The sequence below is a fragment of the Dasypus novemcinctus genome, chromosome 1 (assembly GCF_030445035.2).
Source record: "Dasypus novemcinctus isolate mDasNov1 chromosome 1, mDasNov1.1.hap2, whole genome shotgun sequence".
Lineage (NCBI taxonomy): Eukaryota > Metazoa > Chordata > Mammalia > Cingulata > Dasypodidae > Dasypus > Dasypus novemcinctus.
In genome coordinates this window covers 86398871-86419075 of record NC_080673.1, presented here as the reverse complement: position 1 = coordinate 86419075, position 20205 = coordinate 86398871, and the positions used below count along the sequence as shown (strand labels likewise).

The window sequence follows — 20205 nt, the reverse complement described above, 5'->3', positions numbered from 1 at the left end:
AAGCAAATCTTGGGACTGAACTGCATGCAAAAGATAGGATGCTTCTTCAAAAAAAGAATTCTACCTTTCTTAACTTCAATCCTAGAGCTATATGTAGCCATTACTCCCATTATCTACTGTTGGAATTGACTGTGTACTTTTGGCTGTGTTTTCCAATAGATAAGGAGATTAAATATAATATACTAAGAAAATTGGCACATGACCTTTAGAATTAGGGTATTATACAGATTTAGAGTTGTAGTTTTAAAACTCTCAGGTTATATATTGCTTCATATAGGAAAAATACACATTACCTACCCCATCTCTTCCTTCTTATTAATGCAAAGACCTAATATTTTCTATGGAAAAACACTGTAAAGAAGGGTAACACATAACCACAGCTTCTTTGTCATAGTGTTTTCTAGTGGTGATAGCTCTTAAAAGTCATCATTCCATGAGAAGACCCCTGATGTGTCCTATTTAGAACACAATACAGTTTAAAAATCACTGTCCCATTAGTTGGGGATAGGGTAGACATTGTTGAACTGCTATAACTCAGCCAACTTCAAACAGAGCAGCCATGTTTAATCTCTTATTTTGGGGTTTTCTGGGTTAGCTAGCATATGTCTAAAAGATTTGAAAATAACAGTCTAGGATATGTGCTCCTTTGCCTAAAGAGAAAGGAAGCAGTCTAGGCTAAGAGTGTTAAGAGATGTGGTGGTTGAGATAGGCCAGGTCCAGATCCTGCAGGACCTTGTTAGACATCAGGTTAATTAGCTCTTGCTGCACAACAAATGTCCCCAAAACTTAGTGGCTTATAACAAATGCAATAAGCATCTAGTGAAGATGTTGACCAGCACTACAGCTGTCTGAAGGCAAGCCTTGGGATGGAGGATTTATTCCCAAGGTGTTTTCCACCCTGTGGTTGGCACATTGGTACTTGTTGGTAGGAGGTCTCAGTTCCTTCACACGTGAACCTCTGCCTAGGCCACTTGAGTGTCATAATGACATGGCAACTCATGTCCTCCAAGAATAAGCAAGGCAAAAGTGCAATGTCTTTTAAACTCTAACCTTGGAAGTCACATTCCTCCATTCCATTATATTCTTTTCATAAGAAGTGAGTTACTAAGTTGGCTCATTTTCAAGGGAGGGGGAGGATTAGTATCCACCTTTAGAAAGAAAGAGTGCCAAAGGATTTGCAGATATATTTTGATACCACCAAAGACATAAAAAGGGGGTTGGATTCTGTTCTAGTGTATTCATTCACCCATTTAACTAATACTTATTTAACACCTACTATTTGGGAGTGTTTTTATGGACACTGAATAAAGCTTCTCAGAGATACTTGTGCCGAGGCCTGGGAGATGAGACTCTTGGGGTAAGAGTTTGCAGGCATCACTGCATCTGTTGTCCCCTTTCATCTCCTAATTGCTGCTTAACCCCTTGGCCATAGGAATTTGGGCAGTCTGCTCAATTTCTGGGTTAAAATGTACTCAACTGTAGAATGATGTGTTCTCTTTCAGCTATAACATTTTCACCTAGAAAAACAAGGCAGTGTAAATTAATCACTTAAATAACTTAATCTTAGCACTATCAGACTGAAAGTAAGAACAAATAAAAATAGCAGTGAGACGTTTACAAATAATGTATGTATCATTTGAAGTTTCCATAACCACTTTCGACTCTTGCGGTATGTTTTGAGGATGTGATTTGGCTAAGGCATGAGCTGTGAAATTATCTATGGAACACCTTTAACTGGTGGTAACATGTTACGCATTAATCGTAGTTTCCATGTTATCAGTATGGCTAAGAGCACTTTGACTTTTTTTTTAAAGACCTATAAGAATTCTTTTCAAGATGCATTCTTCAGTTTGCTTTTCCCCATCTTTAGCAATTCATTCACTGTCCTTTTACCATTCTCTAGATTCACCATAAGGCTTAAAGAATAGAATTCCCCAAGTGCAACATGTGCCTGCAGCAAATACACTCAGATTTCCTCTACAAATACCTTATCTCTTGAAAGTCAAGGAAAATGGAACAAGGAAAAAGAATCAACAAAGAGCGTTTCATTTTCTCTAGATCTGCCAACGTGATTTCCTTGAGACCTCCTAATTCTGTCTAAGATCTGTATACCTAAGTCAGCACATACCTTTCTTCACGGCATTAATTGTTCGGTCTTCAGTGTTCTGGTGGCATTTTAGTTATGCTTCTTTGGGTAGTGATAGTATGTCTTGTGCTATATGTTCCTTTATGTAGTTATATTCTGTGAATTCTATTATTTTTCTGCCCTTGAGCACAAGAACAATATTATATCCGTATTTGTTACTCTAATACACCTTGTCCAGTGGCTGGGTGAGTATTTTTAGCAAAGATCTGGTGCTTAAAAAAAGATCCTTTGTTGGTCAGAAGGAGAGATACTTGAAGAGATACCACCGGTGTGTGAGCTGGCTGTCTTAAATGTGACCTCCGGAGTCAGTCTGTCTCCAGTGACTATTTACATAGGCTCAAGAAAACAGGGGAAGGAATGCATCCGCAGTCCCCTTATCTACTAGGGAATTGTGTTTTATCACACAAGGCTGACACACCCGGCAAAGTCCCTTACCATTCCTTTCAAATTGGATGGTAACATTAACTCTTATATTAAGATAAAAAATAATTTCATATGGTTAATCATTTCAAGTTATCCCATTGATGAATCTTCATTTGTACAATGAAAGAATAAATTTGTATGTGGTGACATAATTAAGGGTGAAAAATTAAAGAATTCTTTAATAGCAATTATGTTGACTCTTGGTCCTTGCATCAATTCATTACTTTGCATACTGACATTATTTGTCTCTGAATAATTTCTTGAAATTACATACAAATATCAATAGATTTATTTGCTTTGAAAATATTCCTTGCAAGTTTAGAAAATCTTCATTTCACAGGTAGTATATTAGTTCATGTTCATTTGATTTGCTCAGATTATCCAATTACCAAAAGAGATCTTCACTAATGTCTAAATCCTGATTACTGCTACATAGTTAAAAGCACTGTTTTAATTTGCTAAAAGTTCCAGAAAGCAAATATTAGGAATGGGTTGGCTTTTACAATGGGGGCTTATTAGGTTGTAAGCTCTGAGGCTGAAAAACGTGTCCAAATCAAGGCAGCAGGTGACACTATCTGCCCAAAGACTGGCTGTGAGTGACCCTGACTTCTCTGCCACAGGGGAAGGCAGTGACTGCATCTGCTGGTCTCTGCCTTCTCCTCTGAGCTCTGTTGCTTTCAGCTTCTGGCTGCTCCCTCTGTGGCTTTACCTCTCAGCTTCTTTGGGTTCCTCATTGAACACCTGTCTTTTTCTCTCTGTATTCATTCATTTATAAAGGTCTCCAGTAAGAGGATTAAGACCCACCTGGGTCATGCCCTACTGAAGTGATCCAATGAAAGGCCCTTAACTGAAGTGACCTAATCAAAAGGTCCCACCTACAACAGGTTCACACCCACAGGAATGGATTAATTCTAAGGACATGATCTTTTCTGGGACCCACAAAAGCCTAAAACTACCACAATCACTAATTAAGAAAAATTTTGTAATATTATAAGTGCTTGAGTTCTCTAAAATACAGCATAATTACTATTCATATTACAAATTTGAGAAATATTATCAATGATTAATAAGGCATGCAGACACTGAAACCTTTTCTAGTCTTTGAGGACGTGAAGTAGAATATAAGTAGATGAATACTAACTTACATTTTAAAATATCAAAATCATATTAGTATTTCTAATCTTCAATTTTCTTCTGGATTATTACAAAAGCTTTCTTTCCATTTTTCCAGACTGTAGTCTGGCTCTTTTCCAATTCATCCTTCCCACTCCTGGCAAAGTAATCTCTTTAAAATGCAAATGTAGACATGTCATTCATCTACATAAAATCATTCAGTGACCTTCCCTAAGATCTTCAGAATAAAATTCATACTCTTTAGCATGGCATACAGGGACTGAACTCTGCCTACTCAACCTCCTCTCCCTCTACCCCATTCTTCTAAGACTTTTACCTAGTCTCATTGAATTATTCACTAGACCCCACAGGTTCTGTTTTCTTGACTCATGGTGTTTTCTCTCTTTGAAATGCCTTTCCTGTTTCTATGTCTGACTTCAGTGTATGCATGACTTGGTTCAAACATCACTTCCTTCTGATTTAATTTCCTTATGCACTTGAGTCCTGTCTTTCTTCTATGTTCTGTTTATATCTAATACATAACTTAAAAAAAAAAACACATAACTATATATGGGCTCACTGAACTGTAATGCTAAAGTTTGCTTACTTGTCTACCTTGGCTTCTGGGGATGGTGAGTTCCTTATAACCAGGGACCTTGACTTTCTTCTCTGAACCACTAGAGCTGAACACAATGCCTAGCACTGAGAAATCAAACATTTAAAAAAAAAATAAAGTAAATGAATGGCAAATAATTAATAATTTTCTATTGATGGGGCTAATGTTCAATATATTTAATAACCATTTAGTAAAGGCAACTATCTGTCATGCCAGAACTATTATAATAATAATCTGTCAACAAGGAGAAAATACGTATTCTTCATATCTATTATACATACAACCAGGCCATTTTAGAAAAACACATAATACATTGGAAAGCACCTGGATTTATATACACGGATGACAATAATCCTGTGTTAATGTATAAAGAGAAATGCTTCCCTATAAAATTTACAGGAGTATTAGCATAGTGCCATTTACTGTCCAGATTATCCAGAGGCATGATTCGTATTCTCTGATGGACTATCTCTCATTAAGTAACGTCAGTAAGTAAATAAAGGATAATTTCTGACATCTTTAGGATTTTTAGTAAATTTTTATTGTCTATTCTCCTTTAAACCCTTTGTAAAAAGCTCCCTTCCTCTCTTAGCCAAGATGTTGTCTGTTACGTACATTATTTTATGTATATTATTTCAAATATTGCAAAAGCCAATTAACCCCTACAGCAAGCAATCCGTGCTCACCTGAGTGAGCTTTCTGAAATGAAACTGTGCTCATATTGTTTTCAGCCTAAAATCATTCAATTATTCTGCTTCACCAATAGCTAAGTTTTTAAGGCAATTTCGAAAATTGAGCTTTTAAAAAATGCATATGCTTGGACTTCACACTTGGAGGCTCCGTTCAGTACAGGTGGGGTGGTCCCTAGATATATATTCGTAAAAGTTTCCATGGGAGATTGTATCACACCGTCAGGCTGAGAATCACTGATCTGCAGGATAAAGTCTCAGCTCCTTTAAATGGAGAGAAGGCTATTCATGAACTGGTACCTGCCTGTCACTCCCAGGGCCCTGTTTAAGCTTCAGCTGCCTCAGCTCCAATGGCGTTCATAATAACAGTGTTTTAGTACTATTGTAAGTATTAGGCCATTCAATTTATCTGTCAAAGTGGGATGCTATTAATAATTATTCCAGGAGACTGTCCCAAACTGGGGCATGTGATCATCCTAATTTGAGTCAGTGTATTCAAAACATCTCTCACAATGGATAGCATGTAGCAGAAGCTCAATAAATCATTTTAATTTTTTATAGTTCTTAGTGTCTGTCTCTCCTACTCCACTAGAGAAGTGATGGCACGTGGCACACAAATGGTATTCATGATATTATCTTACCAAGATGTCTTATCACTGCTCTTTTTCCCCTTATAAATTATGTGTTTTCAATCTTCATTTTTCCCTTTCTGTTCTCTCTCACTCTAGTCCATCTCTTAACAATTGCAAGGCTCAGGGCAATAATAAAAAACAGGCCCACTTGTAATATATTTTTCAAAATAAAAAAGCTGTATATCAAGTTAACAAACTATTAAGTCAGTGTAGCAGTTTGATATTCCAAAAGTTGTTATGAATTCCGAAAGTTGATATTGGATTATGTTTGTAATCTGATCTGTGCCTGGGCATGATTGAGTAATGATTAGGGTGTTGAGTCCCCGCCCACCAAGAGGTGGGGACGCACAGATAAAAGGCATGGCAAAGTACAGAGCTGAGCATTTTTGATGTTGGAGTTTTGATGATGGAGTTTGATGCTGAAGCCTTAAGCTGGAACCCCGGGAAGAGATGAACCCTAAGCATGGAAAGAAGCAAGCCCTGGAAAGAGAGGAACCCAGGAAGCCTGAACCCTCACAGACATTGGCAGCCGTCTTGCTCCAACTCGTGAAAATAGACTTTGGTGAGGGAAGTAACTTATGCTTTATGGCCTGGTATCTGTAAGCTCCTACCCCAAATAAATACTCTTTATGAAAACCAACCCATTTCTGGTATTTTGCATCAGAACCCCTTTGGCTGACTGATACAGTCAGTATCTCCTATTTTCCTGCCTTGAAAAACACAGCTTTATAACAATATTACAGATCCAGATTTAGACTTCTGGAATCCTTGCAATTCCATGCAGGACTGCAGCAGCAGAGTGCTGACCCTAGGACCCTGACCTCCAGCTAGCCTCTCTTCTCTTTCCATCCCCGATTCCATCCTGTGCCTCATGTGTAAAGGGACACCCCAACCTGCACTTCCAAGATCTCTGTTTATCTATTTCCACCCTCCCTAGAACACTAGTCTAGGGATGTGCTGTAAAAAATTACCATAAACTCAGTGGCTTTAACAACACAAATACATTATTTTACAGTTCTGGAAGTCAGGAGGCTGAAATGAGTGTTACAGGGTTAAAGGCAAGATGTCAGTAGAGATGGTTCCTTCTGGATGCAATAAAAGAGAATTCATTTCCTTGTCTTTTCCAGCTTCTAGAGCTGCATTCCTTGGCCCATGGTCCCTTCCTCCATCTTCACAGATAGCTATATAGCATCTTCATTCCTCTCTGACTAGCCTACCCTCCTCTTATAAGGACTCTTGTAATTATGCTGGATACTCTCCTCATCTCAAGGTCCTTAATTTAATCACATCTGCAAAGTCTCTTTTCTCCATATAACTGGTTCCAGTGATTAAGATATGCGTATGGGTGGCATCATTATTCAGCCTACCCCAAGGAGAGGGTACCAGCAGCCCCTTGGGAGGATAACCCAGCAAGCACTGGCAGAATGCGTGGGGCTACGTAGGCAGGGATAGTGGGTAGCTGAGTGCCTGTGTGTGGTCTGAAAGCAGGCAAGGTTAGCAATCAGAGAGGGCATGTCCCCTTGATGCTCTGGATTCCCTGCCAGAGGAGGTACCTCTAAAGCGCAGGACCCAGGGCTGGGGCCTCTTTCGAGCAGCATTGCATCTCCTTCCCCCTGCTGATCTGGCAACCACTGTCTATTTCCCTTTCTCCTGAGCATTCTACAAGATTCCTTTGAAAGAAACCCGGTCAGCAAATTGTTTTATACTATTAAGAGTTCTTTCTTATTGCATCCCTGCCTTTTACTTGTTGTGAAACAACCCCATTCCACACCCACACATTGTTTTTAACCATCTTTACTGGCTTTCCCTTCCTTTGAATCTCTAATTCCATCCTTCCGCCACCTCTTCAGTGTTCTTAAAATACATAAGATTTCACCTGTTTGCTATGTTTTAAAAATATGCTATCTCTTCAGCAAGTTATTCCTGAATCCTACAATATTGCTAATTTATTCCTTTTTCTAATATTTCTATTTTGGTTTTAAATTTCCCCCATCATTTGAAGCTTTCAGATTTTTTTATACCAAATTTAAAATTACTTTACCTCTTCTGCTTGTAGCATATACTCTGTATTTATATTTTTTCAGATCCCAGTCATTTTGAATGATGATTCCACATTTATACAAAATATGCAGAAGAATTTTTTTTAAATAAAGTATTTCAAAAAACATTTCTCCCCTATTATTTTTTTAAGTTGCTGAACTCTCATCTCTGTTTTTATTTATTCCCATGAATGCATATAAACTTTAAGGTAATCATCGATGTTCGAAACTATGGTAGGGTTTTGAGAAGATTTTGAGGTTTCCAGAGAGTTTATGGATTATTTCACAAGTTTTATTATTTGCTAGGTTTTATGGACATTTTTTCTTACAAAGGTATTACATATTCCAAGAGGTCTAATGAAAAGAAAATTTACAAACTTAAACTTAGTTCTAAACTCGTTTTGGTGAATTTTTTTCTATGACTACATATTAATGTTATAATATGTCACCATGCTCTACTTCCGTGAGGGCTGTTCTATCTTGTTTATCACTGTATTCCTAGTGTCTATCAGAGGCTGGATTTTAGTAAGTAACTGAATAAATGAATTAACAAATGAAAGAATTTGACAATGGCTTTTTAAAAATAACGTAAAGATGTTCAGTATAAACTATGCTACCTAAATCAGAACATTAAAATACTGATTTTTGCATTTTTAACATATCGATTTTATTGATACATATTAATAAAGCATGAATCCATCCAAAGTGTACAATCAATGGTATTCAGTAATCATAGTTGTGCATTCATCACTTCAGTCATTTTAGAGCATTTTCATTATTCCAGTAATAATAATAATAATACTAAAAAACCAAACCAAACAAACAAAACTCATTTACCTCTCAATCTCTCTATGCTTCCCAGACTGTACATAGCTGCTATTCTGTTTTCTTCTCTCTACTTTATTTGTATTTATATTTTGTAAAAGCAGTATTATATATGCAGTATCATCCATATTCGTATTTTACATGAGGTTTCACTATGTTTTACAGTCCCATGTTGCATTTTTCAGCTTTCCTATTAGTAATACGTATTTTTTAATCAGATCTGAAATATCTCCCAACCTATTCTGATATAAGCAATAATTTATTGCTTTAAGGTTGCTAAACTGTGCATATTCAAGATAATTGTAGTCTGTTTAAATTGTTTATGAATTGTTAATTACAGAAGATATATACATATTTTATTAGATATTATATGTATATAGGAGAGTTCTATGTATTATAGAATTATATAGACATCGAAATACTAAATAGCTTCAGTTTCAATGCAATGTTAAATGATGAGAATTGTGAATCTCTGATACTGAAATGAAGACATTTCATGTCCTTTTTTCCTCACTCCTCTAAGAATTGTATGTGGGTCTTAGTTCACTTCAATTTTGCCTCATTTTTTAATAGTAATTATATGTGTGATTTCTTCAATGTGAAAGTAGGTTACATAGTTCCACTATTTTAAAGGTTTACATCATAATGTTATTACCTTCCCTCTCTTGTATTCTTCTCTGGTTTAAAAATTATGAATGATTAAAGGTGTATTTTTCATTGTTCTCAGAATGGCTTCACTCCTTTATATATGGCTGCCCAAGAGAACCACATTGATGTTGTAAAATATTTGCTGGAAAATGGAGCTAATCAGAGCACTGCTACCGAGGTAAGACTGTCAGCCATAAAGGCTTGAGTTCTTTGACCTTAAAGACCATATTCTTTCTATTTAACCACAGAAGATACCCATCACATTATCAAAAATATATTCACAATGTCCATATTACTATTGAAATCTACAACAGTGACTACATTTTAGAGTCATGTAAATTTATTCTTATATAAAATCATGCTTCTATCAATTTGGCATACTCTAATTTTTGGGAACTTTATACTATTATAAAATTAAATAAAAAGTAAACATTACCCATCTTTTTTGATCAATATCTTATCCTTGTTAGGATCCAGGACAATTCTTTAATAGAACAATTGTTAATGCTCAGAAATAGTTGATAGATCTCTGTTAGCACAATTTCATGAGGAATATGTTGCTAAAAAGCTGTCCATATTTTCTGAAGCCCAAATTATGACATTTGGTTGTGTGACTGTGATTAGGGGAACAACTGAATAGAAAGTTCAAAGTCAATCCTGTTTCAAATAGTGCACACTTCTAGACAGAAGAAGGCGGTGGAGTGGGCAGGGACTGCTAGACAGCTCATTGCTTTCCCTTTTCTAAGCATGTCCGTCAATCAGCAGAATGCGCTTTGTATTTGCTGTTTATTTTTGCTTAGGCAGATTAAGAGGCAAGTTCAATGACTGACTAGAATGGTGCTTTTGAATTGATTTTCCAGAAGCCCTTGAGCTTGGAGAAGATGCCTCAGGGGTCACTGGAAGGCTAGAGAAGGATGACTTGAGAGAGTTCCGTTGGGATTTGGCCCTCCTTGTACTTTTCAACCAGAGCATGCAGGCTTTGTTTTTCATATTTCCTATTCTGTGAAACTGCTAATAAAATTTAAAAACTCCTGGTCTGGAGTGAAAGATGACTGGTAGCGATGCTTGTCATCCAGATTATACTGCTAGTTTTATGTCTAATATGGCTTGCTTTCTGGGAAATTAAGCCTTTAAGTGGAATAAACATGAACTCTACCTTTCATTTAATGGAAAGGGAGGGGGGAGGTCTGTCATTAAAATGTATTAAAGCCCTTTCCAGTACCCTTAGGGAGAAACTTTTCATGGAGCCAGCAATAACATTCTGACAGCTTATTCTCATTAGTTAAAATAAAATTCCAAAGAAATCATGGTAGATTGGGATCACGTTTCCTCTTTATGACTGAAGATACAAACTTGCCATTTACTCCAGCTTTCAAGTATGAAATGATTTCAAGCTCTCTATCCAGTACAAACAAATTTTACCCTCCTGCCACTTTGTCACTTGGGTACAGTGTGATTTTTATGGTTTGGAACCATTTTTTCCTGAGACACTAATTCTGTCAGTTAGTAGCGTGTGACTATGTGCAGGCAAAGCCTGAGGAACAAAATGAAACCTCATCTCCACATCAGGACCTCTGAGAAATGTCCCAATATAAGGAAATCTGTGCTTGCTTCATTGTATTTCCTTGAAGGCAGAATCATTGACAGAAGAAACCGTTTCACTACAGAGTTCTACACCCCAGATGCGCCCAGTGTTTCTGGTATATGGTTTAGAGAAATGCTTCTCCCTGGCATTCTCAGCTGTCTCCTGACTCCTTCCCTGAGCAGCGATCCCTGTAGCATTTTACTCTGGCTCCAGAAATACCTGTTAATGCACCTTATACCGGTAGAGGTCATGTTACACTGTGATTCCTTAGAAATTTAAAACCCCCTCTGATTTCCAGGCAGAAAGGTAGGTTTTTCAAATGAACCATCATTGAATTCTAGCTTAGACATACGTACCTGTTATTTGTTCCATTTTTAAAATAATTTAAATAATGTATCCTCATTATTTATGAATATGTTTAATTAAACTCTAACCCCCACCCTAATGGTTACCAGGAAACACAGATGGATAAACCTTTACATATTCCCTGTTAGTCTATCATTCTGTAAAAAAAGAATATCTTTACAGGGATTTATGGTTAATTGTAATTTGATATTTTATATTTATATCAAATATCTTAAACAGGCTCGTGTACACATGTATGAGTATTCCTAAGGAAGACATTTATTTTGAACCTGTTGGTAGCTCTGATTTGTACAAAGTAATTACTAATCGTGGCATCACAACCACTTAAAGTCAAATAATTATGAGATCATCAATATGGCAGTGACATACATGTTTGAAAAGAAATAAAGTTTTGAAATTTCATATAATTATAACAATTAGCATTAAAAAATTAATGATGAAAAATAAAGCTACTGAATCTTAATACTAGTTTTCTTTCTCAAAAGGAGTTGAGGTACTTGAACACAATCATTCCAAATATTTAGTCTCTTCCCGTGGATTACAGATTAGAATGAAATCTCCATGCTTAAGACATCCAAAGTTAAATTCTCTGAAAAAGTTCTCTGTCCCTCTAGGACCGTTTTTATAATTCCCTGTTCTCTTCCTTTCTTCCTAAGTGCTACTAAATTGAAGGCTAAAAACTTTTAATGAGGTTCTGTTGTGTAAGCAAATTCCTCACCTCTCAGAGAACCTAGAGTATAAACTATCACAAGGTTGTAAGAGGGTAATAAAATTAAATATGTATATGATAATGAGCCTGTGCTTTCCTTCTTCACAGAATAGTTAATTTGTGCCAAATGAAGTTCTAAATTTAGGCTACTGTTTTTTCTTCTGAGGACACTACAGGTTTTACTCTTCCATTCCGTTAAATAAGGTGTTTGTTTAAAATGCAACTTCTTTTTTTTTTTTTAATAGGATTTTTTTGTTGTTGTTGTTGTTTTTTTTTTTAAGATTTATTTATTTATTTAATTTCCCCCCCCCCCCCCCCCCGTTGTCTGTTCTTGGTGTCTTTTTGCTGCGTCTTGCTTCCTTGTCCGCCTCTGTGTCTTGCTTCCTTGTCCGCCTCTGTTGTCGTCAGCCGCACGGGAAGTGTGGGCGGCGCCATTCCTGGGCAGGCTGCACTTTCTTTTCACGCTGGGCGGCTCTCCTCACGGGCGCACTCCTTGCACGTGGGGCTCCCCCACGCGGGGGACACCCTTGCGTGGCACGGCACTCCCTGCGCGCATCAGCACTGCGTAAAATGCAACTTCTTACTGTGGTAGTGCTTCATGGTAATCCACACTTACGGAAAATGATTTTCCCTCGAAAGTCCACAGTTTCCCTTTTTAAAATTCATTGTTGAAAACAAATTGAGTAGTTAAGATTGTGGTAAATGGCTGTTGTCTCTAGAATGCAGTCCTAAAATGTACCATCTTAAAGCCCTCATCTCTTCTCCATACAAATGAAAACTTCTAACACTGAAACTTGTTTTCAAACGTTTGCATTAAGGGAGGATTACATATAAGTAGAGACTAGAATACATGTTTTTTTTCTATTTATACGTCACTTTTCCAGAAACTGAATACATGTTTCTGGAGACAAAACATGGCTTTCAAGTTTCCTATTGCAGTTATACATCTGCTACTGAGAATCTTCATTTGCATGATCTGTGTAAAAAGTTGCTTTAGCTCTCTCTCTTTTAAGATTAGAGTTTTAAGAAGCTGACTTTATCTTACATTACCTAGCACATGTAATTTTATGTCTAAATAGTTTAAAAAATATAAAATTAAGTGCAAAATTAAAGAATTAACCTAAATTGCTGATTTTTAGATCAGACTACGTCCCAAACTTGAAAAAGTAAATTGGTAATAGTCCATTCCATCCACAATTATAATTTTTGCTTATCAATACAGAAATATTTAGCAACTTACAAAGTTATCATTTATTTTATTTCCTTGGCTGGGTTACCATATCTTTGATCTCCATTCTTTGTGTCTTTCCCACCTTTTTTCCTTTACGTAAGCAGGCAATACTTAGGGTTGACTCTGCTTTTTATTTTACCATTGTAAACATACATTTATTGAGCACATCCTAAATGTAGTATGCTTTGTTAAGAATGGAGATGTTTTCCAAAATGCATAGAATACCAACTAGGAAAACAATCTGATTAAACTAGTCCTTAGGATGGCAAATGACTAGACTCCACTTTCAGTCTTCAAAGTAATATTTGATCCTTTTGCTTATTGATCATACTCATTACTTTAAGAATTGGCGGTAGCATTGCTTAGAATTGATCCCAGGGATCCAAAAGTTAATTGAAGATTTTTTCCTTCTTCTGTTTTACCAGGATGGCTTTACTCCTCTCGCTGTGGCACTCCAGCAAGGACACAACCAGGCCGTGGCCATCCTCTTGGAGAACGACACCAAGGGAAAAGTGAGGCTGCCAGCCCTGCATATTGCAGCACGGAAAGATGACACCAAATCTGCCGCACTCCTGCTTCAGAATGATCACAATGCTGATGTACAATCCAAGGTAAAAGCTGAGCACATTTGTGGAAAGGCACACTTCGGCTGCCAGATTCCTCCTGAAGGATGATAAAGAAGTAGGCCATGGTGGTAATGCAAAATTACTTCTAGTCATGAAAAGAGATAGATTACTTTCAGAGGTATTTCAGAAAGAAAAGAATGTCTTTTAATACAGTACCAGAAAAAATATTAAATGCAAGACAATTTTCTTTAAAAGATGAGGTTCAACTATTTAGAAATCTGATTATTTATTCTGTTTATAGTCATAAACAATAGAATCAGAATCAGAAAGATAAAATCATATTGCATAGTGCTATCAGGTATATTTTTGCAGTAGAATGCATTTTGGCCTGTTGAAACTATAACCAATTGCAGTGAGCAGCTTGCCTGTTTAATTTTGCATTGTGTAATATCTTCCTCTTTTTCCCACACAACACTGCTTCAGATGATGGTGAATAGGACAACCGAGGTACAGTATTGTGGTTATACCAAGATATACATTGCTTTTATTTATTTTTATTTTTCCAATTAGAGTAAATGCCCACTAATTCATACTAATGATTGGAAGTTCCGTTACTTGGAAATTAATGATTGGAAACTTCCCGTAACTAAGGCAAATTGTAACTAAAAATATTTAAAGTAACTTTTTGAAGCTTGATTTAATCAATAAATAAGGAATTTTTCAGAGTTGAGTATGATATGAAACTCTTGATTAATATATATGTTTTTAATAAAAGGGGCACCACTGACACTTTACCACTAATTTTTTCTGCCAAAAAGGAGTATGTTCTCATTTTCTTAATGAGAATGCTCAGGTTAGAGTTTAGCGAAGAGAAAATTAGAGAGGTTTGTCTTCCGTGGTGTTTTATCCTTTTGTCTAACAGCAGTTTCCCTTTTTTTTCTGTATGTAATTTTTCTTTAGCATATCATACGTAATCAATAATGATATTGAGCATATCATGAGCAAAACATTTGCTTTTATCATGCTATGTCTTAAAATACTTGTTATGAAATCATGCTTTTAACATACCACAACCACAGCAACCCACAAAAACCTTAAGTACAGAAGCTTTTCAGCATGGGGTGTGTGTATGTATGTGTGTGTGCATTCATGTTTAGCACTGTCTCCTTAGCCATTGCTACAGAGAGGCCCTAATCTAAACATTGTTGAAAATATAAAAATTACCTATTGTCAAAGCAACTATTCAAGTAGGTTGATTTTGGCTTTGCTGAGAAGACTCTTTAGACTAACATTTCATTTGGTCATTTAGTTGTGGACCTATGGGGTTTGATCATTTACACGTAGTGTTTCCTGAGAGTAATTCATTTCTAAAATGATTATCTTGTTTATTAATAAATTTACCTAACAAGATCTGAAAATATTTGAATTAACCTTATCATTTCTTCTGTTCCATGTCCTTGCATAGAACACAGCACAGAAATATTTTTAAAAAGTGGCCCATCTAGTTAGTGAAATTGTTCAAGACTGTAACCATACAAATTGATATCTTAATTACTGAATTTAATATCTTTAAATTCTCAGGTGCTGTTGGTGATTAAGCAGTATGGGTTTTAAACATTGTGTTGAAAGCAGAAGTTTGGGCTGATGACTATGTACAAATATTTCTTTGAGTACAATAGAGTAACAGAGAGGAAACATTCTATCATCCTACAGAAAGGTCTACTTTGCCTCCCACCTCCATTTAAATTGAGGAAAATTTCATTTGAGGGGTATGATACCCCCAGCCCTGTGTTAATTTAAGACTCTCAGCCTGAGGCATCATCATGAAGTATCACTGACGTTGCATCAGATAATAAATCAGTTTACTTTCGCAAATGAGAAAAATATTATATTAGAATAATTTGAAAATGATTCACTGGCAGTAGATTTGTTTTTCTGAAATTAGATATAACTTCAATAATAGGTACACATTTAAGATGTATTTGTGTGACAGCACATATCAAGATAAAAATGAAAAAAAAAAGTCAATTATTTCTTAAAATAGAAAATTTTGACATTGTATAAAATAAAAACCAGGTGATAAACTGATTTTGCCCTTCATTATCACATGAATATTTGTTGTCATTAAGACACAGAAAAAAATATCTTAACCACAGTTGCTGGATTTGGTTTGATAGTTACTGTTCTTATTTTGTGTCCTTGGTTTTATACAGTCAGAAATTATTACTTGATAACACAGAGGAATTTCTATTACCCAACATATCTAATTGCTTAGTTAGGGCATTTTTCAAATAAAACCACCAAATCCTATGTGTCAAGTGAGTAGAAAATAATGGTTATGATTTAGAATGGTTATGATTTAGAAACCACACAGTTCATTTCAAATGAAAAAGAACAATACAAAATAATCTCAAATCTGCAGAATTTGATAATCAATAGTCACATTAGTGAGATCTTATTAGTCTCATAATCTTAATTATTAAGTAATGAAAAATTTGGAGGCAAGAAAGTCAGATGATACAGCTTTGTATACTTTAATGAGAAAAGAGTTAATATACTTCTATTGTAAAGGCAAAATTTTCTAACTAAATTTTCATCCAATAAAAAAGTGAAAGGAAATAGACTTTTCTTCTACATCAGACTTCAGATTCGTTTTTAGAACATTCTGAGAACAAACAGTTCTTTAATGCCTATATACTTGATTTAACCTGGTTGTTCAATAACATTTTATTTTATTGAAAAAATTTTATTTAATTCTGTACATTCAAAATTAGATTCAGCTAACCTTTTCTCTTTTTATATTCCTATTGATATCAAGCATGCTGTTTAATTTTTGTTTCATTTTACTTATTTTTCATTATAAAGACATAGACTGATTAACCATAGTTTGGGGAAGAAGACAGAAATATCATGACGGTGTAAATGATGTGAATGAATTCTAAGAAAATGCGAAGATTTTCATGACATTTTCATAGTTCCAAAGATATAACCAATGTTTTTTAAAAATAAAACTGTTTTTGACTCTTTCTCTGAAGAAAACTTATATTTATTCATAATATGTTAATCCTTTGGCAAATATGTTAATCCTTTGGCTGAAACTTTAGGTTGTTTAATCATGATCTGTTTTTCTCTAATATGCTAAACCAACTCAAGAAACATGGTTTTGTATAAATAACAAATCTCATAGAATAGTTAAGGTAATTAGAAACAATGTTGCCAAGAAATTTAGATTTATTACCTCTATACATTTATTTACCACCTTATTACACTAAATTTAGAGTTTTATTAAAGCATTTATTATCTGAATTGTATTACTTATATGCTGGCTAGATAGTTATATGGTTTTCTTCACTAATGCAGTGACTGTAACATATAGAGTTAAAATGCTTTACTGATTATCATTTTATTTGCATTCCATAGAGTGGTTTTACCCCTTTGCACATAGCTGCACACTATGGAAATGTCAACGTGGCAACTCTTCTTCTAAACCGGGGAGCTGCTGTGGACTTCACAGCCAGGGTATGGAATAAAATAGTTCTCATTTTAAATAGCAGTAAATTGATATTTTACCAGAGAGAAAATAGCCACCATCAGCTTTCTTAAAATTTTTGCTCTTTTACCTTACTTACATCTATGCTAGAGATATTAGATTTCCTATTTCTTATTTTAAATCACAGATGTCATCATGACCCCACATGAAAAATAAGAATGCTATAAATTTGCATGTACACAGATCACTTGGAATAGTTAAGGAGGATATTATGACATCTGTATAAACAGTTATTTGTAAAGATCATGCCAGAGCTATAATTTACATGAATCCTGAAAAAAACTGTTATGTTCTATTCAATTATGTGTATCTTTAATTATAAAATAACCACTTGGATGAACCAAAAGTTTTGAATGAACAGTATCAAGACAATAAATAAACTGTTAAAATGTTAAGGACAAGATCTGTAAGTATTATGTCTTACAATGATTGTAGGGCCCACAATTTGACAGGGATCGTTTTTATGAATTGAGAAATTACTCATATGAAAAATCTTCCCAAAATACATAAAAAGACATCACATTGAGTTATATATTTAATGGTATGCTTTTATTGGAAAGAGTTCAATTACATATTAAGAATTAGAAATCTAAGTTTGAGTAATATGAATCACATAATGCAATGTTTGAATATTTTAAAAATAATGACGTGCATAAAAATCAAATATATCAGCTTGCCATAATTATGACAGATGATAGCCAATAAGTTATTAAGTGTAATTGGTATATATGATGATTTTGTGCTTATATGTCATATACACTGAAACCATGTTGCTTTGTTTTCAAGTTGTTTTTCTGACTTAATTATTCAGAAGAAAATGTTTTAAAGAATCATTTTCTCAGTGGATACAGATGTATATTTGTATTTTTTTATGAAAAGGAAACTTCGAGGTCCCCAAATCTTTAAGTGCACAGATTTTGGACTAGTGCTCTACCCTAGCTAGAATCTGGATTTTTGTTTCAATTATGCACAAGTACTCCTTTTGTCTCTCGACTGTGATGTGTACATTCAGTGCGTATATTGTAGATACCAACTAACTTAGCTATGCAGTTCATTCCATTTTCATTCTCTAACTGCAGTGTTTTGTGGTTTGTGTGCTTCTTTGTTCCTTAAAATATCAAAGACATTGAAATAGTAGAATCCTTGGATCAAGTTGCCATCTAGGTCACAACCCTCCCTGTGCTCTTTAGCAGTCATCACCATCATGCCCTGTGGTACCCAACATGCTCTTGTTTGGTCTTTCCATGGTGTAGAATGGAATCACTCCTCTGCATGTGGCTTCCAAAAGGGGAAACACAAACATGGTGAAGCTCTTACTGGATCGTGGTGGTCAGATCGATGCCAAAACTAGGGTGAGTGTCTCTGTTCTTTCAATTTCCTACCATGATTTACATGTGTCTTCTTAACAGTCAATTTACAACACCAATTTGTAAAAATAGGCAATGTATTTTCAATGAAATGGCTTTTTCTAATTTGATTTAAATCTCATACAAGAGTTTCACATCATCAAGTGAAATTAAAGTTTGCTTTTAAGTGCTTGGTGAAACAGAATGCTAGTCCCTCTATGAGACAGTTTGTCAAGTCTTTGCTTATTGATTTTCTGGAAATAAAATTCAAACATCAGACTTCCACGTCTCTGATTTGCACAGTTATGGTTATATACATCAAGAACCCAAACTTATTAGCCTACATTAAGCAAATGAAAGTATAGCTATTATATAAAATATTTGCATGCATGTTGAAAATTTGTGTTTCTAGCTATTCAATTCCCAATTCATTTTCTTAAGTGATTATGCTATACTGGCCTGAGAAGTCTGACTTGCTATTATGCTACTGGAAAAAAATGATGCACAGTTTATTATGTTGCATCTTGACTCATGTCATTTGGTAAGAGGTGGAGCCTTCCGTTCATTTCAAACTTAAGTAAAATATCATTCTCATGAATTTTTATTCACTACTAATAAATAGATAATAAGATAAGCAGCAGGAACAATTGTTAAAAGAGCAGACTCTGAAGCTAGACTGCCTGATTTCAAATCCTACTAGCTGGATAATATTGACAGTCTACTTAACTTTTCTGAACTCAGGCTAGTAATAGCACCTGCCACAGAGGGTTGTTGTTTATGAATTAAATCTTAGCTACCATTATTTATCTTTTTTAAAAAGTGGGGATGGTAAATTACTTAGTTGCTCATAATTTCAGCTTATGCTTCCAAAATTATGTGCAAGTATTTGCTTTAACATATGAGTTGTATTTTGATATCAGTTGTCTGGTGCAGATTTGACTCATCACAGATTTCAACAAAATTTTAAGCACTCATATAATGTGAAAATCTTGCAATATGAGGTGTAAAATTTCTAAGGAAGATAGTAGAGAGAATAAGCTCCTTAAAGTATTTTATCTTCACTCTGTTTAATTCTGGAAGTGTGTATTTTTATAGTCCAAAAAATAAGTATCAAATCTAGTCCCCCTGCAAATCTTGAGGCTAGCAAATGTTTTCATTTAATAAACTTTTTTTATTTCTAAGCTTCTAGAATTGACACCAGTTCCAGATTATAAATTCTGGTTTTTAGTGACCTCAGGAAACATTACTTTCTTAACCTCATTTCTCTAAGACATTTGGTTCAGAGTGGCTATGTCACATCATCATCTGGAGCGGTGGCTTTGCCTGTCAAGATCTTTGTTATGGTGTCACAGTCTCTGTATCAGAGTTTTGTATGGTTTCCATCGTTTGTTTTGTTGGCATGCCTTTTCCTTGCCGTGATGTGGGTATGCAGAATTCGGAACAATTAGGCAACAATTCTGTGTGCTCTGCATACTTGTGCTTTACTCTTAAAGGAAAGTTTCTATACTTCCTTCTTTAAGTACTTTGCTAACATAATCTCTCCCTTTATACTTACTTTTCTGTTTCTTTTGAGACTTTCTAATTGAGGGTAGCAATGGAAAGCCAACACTTTGCAAATGTAAATTTATTTTTGGCTGGTGTCTTAAGGGTATGCATTGCTTTTATTAATGCTTTTCTGGGATTCAATACTGAGGCAGTCGATTTTGTTCTTGTTAATCTTC

At 35.1% G+C, this 20205-nt stretch overlaps 1 protein-coding gene across 16 annotated transcripts in view; it reads left to right on the top strand.

Moving 5' to 3' along the window:
- Positions 1 to 20205, top strand: part of ANK2 (ankyrin 2) — a 624289-nt gene that overhangs the window by 468187 nt on the left and 135897 nt on the right. For 11 of the 16 annotated variants that reach the window (XM_058293829.1, XM_058293865.2, XM_058293838.2 and 8 more), the window contains 5 exons: positions 9211 to 9309; positions 13448 to 13633; positions 14072 to 14095; positions 17009 to 17107; positions 18392 to 18490. In XM_058293829.1, the coding sequence (XP_058149812.1) occupies positions 9211 to 9309; positions 13448 to 13633; positions 14072 to 14095; positions 17009 to 17107; positions 18392 to 18490 (507 nt within the window). The remainder of the gene's footprint in view (positions 1 to 9210; positions 9310 to 13447; positions 13634 to 14071; positions 14096 to 17008; positions 17108 to 18391; positions 18491 to 20205) is intronic. The other 5 variants (XM_058293903.1, XM_058293897.2, XM_058293870.1 and 2 more) reach the window with 1 other exon arrangement.